Source organism: Hibiscus syriacus, unplaced genomic scaffold (assembly GCF_006381635.1).
Source record: "Hibiscus syriacus cultivar Baekdansim isolate YM2019G1 unplaced genomic scaffold, ASM638163v2 tig00111005_pilon, whole genome shotgun sequence".
Taxonomy (NCBI): domain Eukaryota; kingdom Viridiplantae; phylum Streptophyta; class Magnoliopsida; order Malvales; family Malvaceae; genus Hibiscus; species Hibiscus syriacus.
In genome coordinates, this window is record NW_024062949.1 from 1,152,855 (window position 1) to 1,163,430 (window position 10,576).

Consider the following 10,576-nt stretch of genomic DNA (forward strand, 5'->3'; position numbering starts at 1 on the left):
GTCTTTTGGAGCAATGGCCGACCGTGACAATGTGCGTGGGACTTCTTCAACGGGTGACAGTGCACATGAGCCTGTTCTGGTTCAAAATATACATCCTATGGTTACAGGGCCAAAGATGGTATTTGGAAACCTCGTGTTCTGCATGTTGAATGTCTTGATGAAGAACCTCGATCAATTAGAGAGGCTATGAAGATTCCTCATTGGAAGAAAGCTGCACAAGAGGAATTTGATGCCTTGATTGCAAATAAGACGTGGTCTCTGGTCTCTCTTCCTAAAGATCGTGTACCCGTCAACTGCAAATGGATCTTTAAGGTGAAACGTAATGCTGATGGCTCGGTGTCTCGATACAAGGCTCGTCTTGTTGCGAAGGGGTTTCTCCAACAACCAGGAATTGATTATCATGAGGTTTAGTCCGGTTGTGAAACCTGTAACGGTCCGAGTGATTCTTACTCTTGCTTGACAAGAGGTTGGTTGCTGCGTCAAGTGGATATTAATAATGCATTTTTAAACGGGGCATTGAGGAAGAGGTTTACATGACTCAACCTCTGGATTTGTGCAAGCTGGTGGTAGTTTAGTTTGCAAGCTTCATAAAAGCAATCTATGGCTTGAAGCAAGCTCCTCGGGCCTGGTTTGAGAGCCTCGAGAGTATCTGGTCTCTGAAAGGTTCGGTTTATCTAAATCTGATTCTTCTTTGTTTGTTAGAAAGTCAGAAAATAGTGTTGTCTACATGCTTGTATATGTAGATGATATTATCTTGACAGGGAGTGATGCCAGTGAGGTTCAGTGTGTTATTGAAAAACTGAACACTCGTTTTGCGTTGAAGGACCTTGGTTCTCTTAATTTCTTTCTTGGTATAGAGGTGTGTCATGATGCTGATGGTGTTGTCCTGACTCAACAAAAATATATTCATGAGTTGTTGCATAAGCACGGTTTTAATGAGGCAAAGAGTCTCCCTACTCCGATGGTTTCTAATTGTAAGTTGTCAGCTGATGCTGGGGAACCTGTTGAAGATATGGCTCAATACAGGAGCATTGTTGGTGCTTCAGTATTGTGGTTACTAGGCCAGACATTGCGTTTGCTGTAAACAAGGTCTGCCAGTTCATGCAGTCACCTCGTAATAGCCATTTTCAGGCTGTTAAGAGGATTTTACGTTATATTCAAGGGACGACGACTATGGTCTTCGATTCACAGCATCTTCTCGCATGTCTCTGACTGGTTTTGCAGATGCAGACTGGGGTCCGATCCTGATGATAGACGTTCCACGACTGGCTACTGCATTTCTTTGGTGGGAATCTTATTTCCTGGAGCTCACGCAAGCAACAAGGAGCTCACGCAAGCAACAAGTTGTTTCTCGTTCCACGGCTGAAGCTGAATATAGGAGTGTTGCTGCTGCAGCTGCTGAGATGTTTGATTGAGTCATTGCTTCAGGAGTTGTGCGTGGTTCCATGGTAAAGCTACCTTGTGGTGTGATAATTCCAGCACTGTTGCAGTCTGTTCCAATCCCGTTCAGCATTCTAATTCAAGCATGTTGAGCTTGACTTATTTTTTGTACGCGAATGGTTGCTGATGGTCGTTTACAGGTTAATGAGGTTCCAGCCTATGAGCAGGGGCAGATGTGTTGACAACCACTGTCTTCGCCTCATTTCTCAAGCATAGGCAAAAATCTTGGTAACACAGCTAAGAGGCTTCCTGCAGGTTTACAAAGTGGAATGGCAGGGGGATATTGAGTCAAGAAGTGCTGAAGAAGTTAATAAAGCAGGGTGAATGTTAACATGTGCTTGTGATTGTGGATATGTTGTGAGTTCTAGAATAATGTTGTTCTAGAATAGTTTGTTAGATTGTAGCAGTTAGTTTGTTGAGCTGTTAACCGTTCTTTATAGCAGCATATACTTTCCTTATTGACTGTATAAATACTGCTCTCTAATTCAAGAGAGATCAGCTTCTTGATAATAAAAAGATTACAAGATCTTTCAGTTTCTTTCTTGTTTTCATAGATAGTTAAACTGCTATCTTATCATGCCGGTTGCACTAAGAACAAACTGAAAGACATGCACACCGAGACTGCGAGACATCGAAACATTCGGGAAAGCGGAAACTAAATTCTAAAGATCGGAAAGGCGGTCAAGACATACCAATAATAAATGAATCTATAAACAAAAAGAAAGATGCAACAGGAACTCATTAAAGCGACGAAAGAAGTTCACCTCTAAGAAAAAGAAACCCAAAAGAAGCAAGGAATATACTTGCTCTCCGATACCAATCATGACCCTGCAGGAAAACAAAGAATCAGATTTGTCCATCTCTGTGAGATACATTGTTCGATAAGAGTAATGCCAACGGTCAGTGGTACCGTCTGAGGCCAGCAGGTCCGGTTGCATTCACTTTGTTGTTCAAGGTCAATGCATCGATTTTCGAGGATTCCGTTACAGAAGGCCCGGATCTTCCCATTGCCGAAAAACCATGCCTAGCAATATCGTTGTACCTGGATCACATAAAAAAGAAAGGTCTTCATTGCAAGAATTCGGATAATAAACTTCCCAAGAAAAAGATGTTCAACCAAAATTAGTTAAACAATAGCTATAGTAATCAGTTCGATATGTCATAACGGAGAAAGAAACCAGCACAAGAGAGAATGAAAGTACCAGAGATTGCTCAGAATATGGCTGAAGACATACAACGGATAGAACCAAAACACCTGGAGATGATAAACAAGTAACGGAACATGGTTCGATGAAGTTAACATTTCATAACGAAACAAAAACCGTAAGGAAAAATAAATATTGCCTCATGTCTAAAACCCTTTCGAAATATCACACGCATTGCTCAGGAAAAGCTATCTTCTCAGCAATGAGTCAATGCCTGGTATTAAACTTAGAGTCCTTATGCATGAATAAGACTAATAGAAGCTGCAGCGACGTAAGGAGAAAAGACAATGATGCCAATGCTGCGACTTAGATTAATGGACAACGGAGTTCGGAGAATGGGACATCTGTGCCGGTTATGCTGGTTGTACCGATAGCATGCAATTCTAGAACCAATGCTAATAGTGGCCGGGATAATGTATCTAAATTGTTATCGTGGAGGTGATAGTGGTCGAAGTATCAACAACCACAGACACGATAAATCGGAAAAGCAGATGGATTTGCAGGAGAGAGGTGTGGTAACCAAGTTGGATATTTGCATCAAACACAAATCACTGATATTCCATTAAACCAAACATGAAGACCTGAAGTTTATCCAAAATCTGAATGCGACAAAGGCTATAAAAATGCTTTTTTGGTTAGACAAATTAGAAATGAAAGCCGAAACTGGCATTCGAAAGTACTGAACCGATACGAAAATTACATATCGATACAAGAACTAACGCAGAAAACAAAGTGAATGCCATAAAATCGAACATTTCACATTATATGAATGGAACCACTTACATAAAATAATTGAATGAGAAAACCACGCAAGAAGGCATACAATTTGAAGACACCATCAAAGGCAGGTATTTCTTCGCAACTGATCAGAGACCTTTGATCGGGCAATATCCAGTGTAGTATTGGGATAACAACCGAGTTTAGGAAAAACAAACTGGCATGAAGGAATAAGAAGAAACAGTGTCGAAAATAATCAAAATAAAAACAAGCAAAAGTACAAATAACTCCCCAACAAAAAGAATCAGCGAAAGGAATTACCTTCCTAAGAAAATGAAGCCATTTAAAAGAAAACACTGTCCAGTTCTTATCGAAAGTTTTCTCGACCTGCAAATAAAATAATGAAATTTTATAAAGAAGAGAGCTTTGGGTTACTGGGAAAAAAGTAAACTAAAGGAGAATAGTTGCTGAAAAAAAGAAAGAAATGGAAGAAACCTGCAGCAAAGAATGACAACTCTGTGAAGGCAACATGATTCTCTGAAACCTTCCGCCCACAAGACCGATGCTTGTTGTAGTTTTGTTTTCGCAGTGTTGGTCAAGGGTTTAATATCTTCCATGCTCTCGGTTGATAAAGCCAGTTAATTGTCCTTTGATGTTATTGACTCACGACTCACGTTTGGCTTATGTATTGTTCAAGTTGTCTCGTGATTAGTTTTGGTTTAGTTATAAATAATGCATAATGTTAAAATATGTATATAACCATTGATTAATAATCATTTCAAGTTATATTCCTTTTGTTGAATATTTTAATCCATAACATTTTATTTTAGTGTAAAGAGATCTCTTACTGAATGAAAATAATTAGTTAGCTGTCGGAATCGTCTTTCGCTTGTACTCCGGAATTGAGCTTCGACTTGAAAATTGTGGTTAGAGTCACCACCGATCATTTTAAAACAATATTTAGGTAGATCGGATACCATCTTACTTGATCTTCGTCTTACCAGAATTGTGTCGGGCTCGGGAGTCGGTTACGGTCAATGAATGATTAGCACCCTTGAACCTCCCTTTCGGTACCAATTAATTTGTCGGTTTTCTTTAATTGCGAAAATTAAAAATTGAAATTGAAATTAAACTCGATTCAAATTACTTACCTCTTATTTGATGGATTTTCTCTAAAGAAAAGGTAAAATGTTAGATAACAAATATTAAATAAATCAAAGGGAAAAATAATAATAATAAATAAAATAAATCAAAAGGAAAAAAATAAAAATAGATCAAAAAAAAAATTAAATAAATAGGAAAACAAAAATAAATCAATAAAAAAATAGATCAAAAGAATTTTTTTTGAATAAATATGAAAACAAAATAAATAAATAAAAAATGTTTAAATATTAAATATAATATACAAACATAGCACGCAACATACTAATACATATTTTAGTGTAATTAACCATATGTGTAATTTACAAGTAAAAACCGGTGGGATCCTTATTGAATAAGCCAAGTAATAATAAAAAACAGCATACAGGTTAAAAGATAAAACCCTAAAATATATTATTGTTAACCTTCCTTCTCCACAGCCGTTTCCCTCTTCTCTCCAAACACCATTTTCATTTCCTTTTCTTTTCTTTCAACTCAGAGCACACCGTGGACTGAGACTCCATTTCCCGACCACCTTGAGTTGGCGATGAGAAAGGAACGAAGGCCTCTCAAACAACTTTCTTACTTTCTTAAGCCATACCTCGAACTAAAGTGAAATCCACCAAAACCTAGACAAAACAAAGAAAATGAGATGGCTTTTTGACAGTTACCTTCACTTTAAAGGTCTCCTCTTTCTCGAGTCTAGATCGGGTTTCTTTTTGATGCTTTTTGTGTGGTTTGTTGCCGACTCTTCGTTATTTTCGGCTTGATTTCTTGCGTATTTATCACTCACTGGTTTGCTTTGTGTTTGGTTTGGCTCTTGATGATGTTTTCTCTTTGTTCTGTGTTGTGTTGGTTCGACTTTTGTTTATTGCTGATATGGGTTCATGGCCTTTTGGGTCTCTCTGTTTGGCTTGTTGTTACCGTGGGTTCTGTTCGTGATGATGGTTGATGGTTCTCGTTTTTTCCTGTGGCCGTGGCTTTGTGGTTGTGCTGACAGTGGTGTCCCCCCTCTGGCAGTGTTCTGGTTGGTATTTATAGGCCTTCACCGGCTGTTGTGGTCCTGAAATAGGGGCGCTCGTGACCGGTCACCCCGGGATGGGTCAGTCCCGGGGATCTCGGCCGTCGTTGGCACTGTTGCCCGTCTGTTTCGCGTGGCTCTTGGTTTCCCGGGTCGTGCGGCACCTTGGTTGAAATTGGATATGAAACCTAACATGCTGCTGGGCTGGTTCAGGCCCAGTCTTCATTTTTGGACCCCGTTTGGACCCTGACAAAAATAATAATAAATTAAATTAATAAAATGAAATGAAATAAATATTAATAATAATATATATTATATAATATATATGTTTCAAAAAAATATTTTAAACTATATATTATATTTAAAAACGTTTTCAAAATTATATATTATATAGTTTTCAAAAATGATTTTAAAAATATTATATAAGTTTTCCAAAAATGTTTTGTTAAATCTATATATTATATAAATTTTCAAAAATGTTTTTAAAAATTATATATTATATTTTCAAAATGATTTCAAAACTATATATTATATATATGTTTTAAAAGTGTTTTTAAAATATATATATATATATAAATGGGACGAAAATGAGTGTTTACAATTACCCCTCTTTATCCTTTTTCGTGAAACGAAAAATAGGACAGATAAAAAGACACAAATTTTCGTTCGGTAGAGTTGAAGAATAACTCCCTGTCGAATTGAGTTGCAGATGGCTCCTCCGTCGTGAAGTCGAGTCCACCTTGAAATGATACGGAATTGAAGTCGTAGTTCGAGATTTGAATCGGGATGCGGCTTCTTGTTGCCCAATTGTAGTCAACCTCGGTCTTCTTCTCGGTTTAAAGACCTTGGTTTAAAAAATACGACTGAAAAATAGTTCTTTGACTCCACCATGTGGTTGATAGGCCATTGAACTCAAAAGTTTTCATTGACAGATAACTTTTCTCGACTTAAGTTATTCTGCCGGGAAACTGTTTCTTGTCACTAGGGCAAACCCAGGTTTTCTTCTCGACTTGAAAACCTCGACTGCGACCGACAAATAGTGTGAATGATGTGTGTCATCGAGCTGAATGGAATCAAACTCAATAATTTTATTGACAGATAGCCCTTCTTGCCTTGAGTTATGTTGTAAATGATATGCCTTGAAGCTGAGTATAATCGAACTCGAAGGTCTTTGGCAGATAGCCCTTCTCGACTTAAACTATGCTGCAAATGATGTGCCATTGAGCTAAGCGTAGTCGAATTCAAAGGTCTTTTGGAGACAGATAACCCTTCTAGCCTTGAGTTATACTATAAATGATGTGCCCTCGAAGCTAAGTGTAATCGAACTCGAGGGTCTTTGGCAGATAGCCCTTCTCGACTTAAGCTATACTGCAAATGATGTGTCTTGGAGCTGAGCGTAGTCGAACTTGAAGGTCTTTGGTTGGCAGATAACCCTTCTCGATTTAAGTTATGCTGCAAATGATATGCCTTGGAGCTTAGCGTAGTCGAACTCGAAGGTCTTTTGGTGACAGATAACCCTTCTAGCCTTGAGTTATGCTGTAAATGATATGCCCTCGAAGCTGAGTGTAATCGAACTTGGGGGTCTTTGGCAGATAGCCCTTCTCGACTTAAGCTATGCTACAAATGATGTGTCGTTGAGCTGAGCGTAGTCGAACTCAAAGGTCTTTTGTTGGCAGACAACCCTTCTAGACTTAAGTTGTGCAGCAAATGATATGCCCTCGAAGCTGACTGTAATCGAACTCGAGGGCCTTTGACAGATAACCCTTCTGACTTAAGCTATACTGCAAATGATGTGCCGTTGAGCTGAGCGTAGTCGAACTCAAAGGTCTTTTGTTGGCAGACAACCCTTCTAGACTTAAGTTGTGCTGCAAATGATATGTCTTGGAGCTGAGCGTAGTCGAACTCGAAGGTCTTTGGTGACATATAACCCTTCTAGCCTTATGTTGTAAATGATATGCCCTCGAAACTGAGTGTAATCGAACTCGGGGGTCTTTGGCAGATAGCCCTTCTCGACTTAAGCTATGCTGTAAATGATGTGCCGTTGAGCTGAGCGTAGTCGAACTCAAAGGTCTTTTGTTGGCAGACAACCCTTCTAGACTTAAGTTGTGCTGCAAATGATATGCCTTAGAGCTGAGCGTAGTCGAACTCGAAGGTATTTGGTGACAGATAACCCTTATCGATTTAAGTTATGTTGCAAATGATGCGCCTTGGAGCTGAGCGTAGTCGAACTCGAAGGTCTTTGGTTGGCAGATAACCCTTCTCGATTTAAGTTATGCTGCAAATGTTGTCTTAAAAAAATAGTTTCCCTTCACAGGTCTAAGCCGGTCATAGTTCTTCAGGTGGTTCCTTTGAGCGAGTCTGAACCAAATGAGACGATCTTTGAATGACTCCTCTTTTATGAAAAAGTCCACTGATAAATTCTAACAGCTGGATATCTTCCGTTGTGGAATTGAAATCTGGCTTGAAGATATTAACTATAATATGCCGCTCATTGTTGAGTTGAGTTGAACTGGATTTGATCAGAATTGGTTCTCAAACCTATCTGGAATTGGTTCTGAGATCAGTATATATGTCAAGTCGGTTGAGGTGTAGCTTCTCAGTGTTGAGTTAAGCAACTACCATCGTTCTTTAAAGGTGCTTTTGAATCGAGTAACCTTCGTCTTGAAGTCGAAACCTGACTCAAAAAGCTGTAAAAAATCATGTATGCTAAAATGATGAATGCGATGCACCTAAGTATGTCTAAGATGCATGCAATATGAATGAATTATGTGTTATCTCTTGGATAGAGTCTCGTGTTTTGTCTGCCAATCTGGTCCATGGGATCGATCGTGCCCCATCCTTTTTTCAAGCTTGGGCTTTACATACCCTTCTTATCTGAGATTGTTCTGTTTGAAAATGTTTTTTTTTTCATTTTTCTTGTTTTAGGAGGGAAAATGATAAAAATGTTGTAAAATATTGTTCGCAATTGAATCAAATTGTAAACGTGAGTTCTAAGGATATCAAAGGAATCAAGAGCTCTTTTAATGCTTTCAGAGTTATCTCTCTTTGACAAATGTTCAAATGGATAAGTTGGATTTAGGTTGGCCTCATTTCTAAGGTTTTAGTAACCCAAAATGTCATTTTTTTGAAATATGAGCAACATGCTTTTTTCTTTGGCTTGGCATTTTAATTGGATGCGGAAAAAATGACGCAACTAGCATGATCAATTACTAGACCTTTTATTTCGGTCCTCTGAAATCTTCCATTTGTTCAAGCTTTGTAGGCTCCTCTAACGAAGGCAGTGCAAAAAATATTGGTCTAAAAATGAAATTCTTGAGTGCTCGTGTGTAGTCGACTATAACAGGTGTTCCTTAACTCCCTTAGTCCACCATTACTGAAAATTTCTTGCTTAGATAAATTTGATTTAATTTGTCGTTATCTGGCTAGCTGAATCAATAAAGCTAGGGCGTTTAACCAATTGCTTTAGAGGGATAACTTAACATTATAATCAGTTTTTATCAAGTTCACTGAAGGGTTCATCTCATCACAAAATCTTCGACCTGATAATAGCAGTGGAGCAAACACCGAATTGCCAAGTGTTCGAACAATGTCATGGTTTGAACGTAACCTATTCATAAGGCCAGGGCTTTCAGGTTTCCTCTATAACCAATTGCCTTAGTGGAATAGCTCAGCTTTACAGATTTAATTTCTTAAGATTGTCAAGAAGAACCTGTTATAGTCTAGGTGTTGTGTAAAGTTAAAAATTTCATCTTTAGAGTTCAATTTTCAAGCAACTGACCTAAACTAGATTCACTTACTCGACTATTCCATCTGTAAAGATAATGATCATCACTGAACGTCTTAAACGAAAAGCACAATAATTGCCATATGCAAATGATGCCCCATGTTGTCCGCACCTTATGAAAGGAAAATGTTATATTGGTTAATTGCAAGAGCAGGGTACGACGTTTGAGGGTATATTCTGGATAAGGTCAAAGTCCTTGTTTTAAATCATGTTACTTCGTCAAAGATCTGTAACTTTGAACCATTTACAGAGTTTCTTAATTCAAATGATATTAAAAGGATTGCAAATTTGCAAATGTGATTCATTGCTTAACATCTTTAAAGTAACATAAATTGATTCAAATGTTCTTACAAAAACTTAAGAAAAAGTGGAAAAAAACAACAAGTTCAAACAGAATGCCTCAAATGATGAAATGATATTCCTCACTTGGATGCCCCCAAGTTGTTGAAGTCGATCCAGTTATGGTTATGCATCTTCTGTACGACTCTTTTGAATGCGTAACAATTCTCAATTGTGTGCCCTGGGACACCGCCGTGATATTCACAATGTACATTCTCATCATACCACTTGGGGTATGGGGCTTCATGGGTTCTACCGGATATGGTGACACTACATGGGTGTCAAGAAGTTGCTGGTAAAGCTCTTTGTAGGTCATGGGAATAGGGTCGAAATGTTCCCTTTCCCTCATTGGTTCTCTGGAATCTTGTTTAGAAATACCTGACGGTACAGCTGTAGTTGATTTCGGTTTGGAGATCGTAACACCTTTACTAGCATAGGAGGTTTCCTACTGGGCTCCCCATCCTTAATTTTGCCTTGCTTTATGGCCGACTCAATCATTTCTCCGGCCATAACCAAGTCTGAAAAGCTTCTTGATGTGATCGCAACCAAGTGCCCGAAGTATGGAGCCTTCAGGGTCTGCACGAAAAAGCTTTCATGTTTCTTTTTCATCCAACGGTGGATGAACTTGCACAGCCAAATCCCTCTATTTTTGTGCGTACTGCCTGAAACTCTCGTTATGCTTCTTTTCCATGCTTTGTAGCATAACTCGATCTGGCCTTATGTCATTGATATGCTTGTATTGTTCCAGAAATGACTTGGCCAGGTCCTTCCAGGTTTTGATATTTGACCGGATTAGTTGGTTGTACCACCGAATGGCTGAGCCCGACAGACTCTCCTGGAGGCAATGGATCAGGAGTTGGTCGTTTCCTCCATATCCTGTCATCTTTCGGCAGAACATGGTGATGTGAGCGGATTGACAACTGTTCCCGT

At 38.7% G+C, this 10,576-nt stretch overlaps 1 protein-coding gene across 1 annotated transcript; it reads right to left on the reverse strand.

Annotated features, from left to right (window-relative positions):
- Nucleotides 1-2,006: 2,006 nt before the first annotated feature.
- On the reverse strand, nt 2,007-3,979 carry LOC120149531 (protein EI24 homolog). The gene is made up of 7 exons (XM_039162284.1): nt 3,858-3,979; nt 3,684-3,749; nt 3,429-3,579; nt 2,643-2,695; nt 2,351-2,482; nt 2,205-2,268; nt 2,007-2,102 (listed from the first exon to the last, which is right to left on the reverse strand). The coding sequence occupies exons 1-7, from the start codon at nt 3,977-3,979 to the stop codon at nt 2,007-2,009; spliced, it is 684 nt and encodes a 227-aa protein (XP_039018215.1).
- Nucleotides 3,980-10,576: the final 6,597 nt, after the last annotated feature.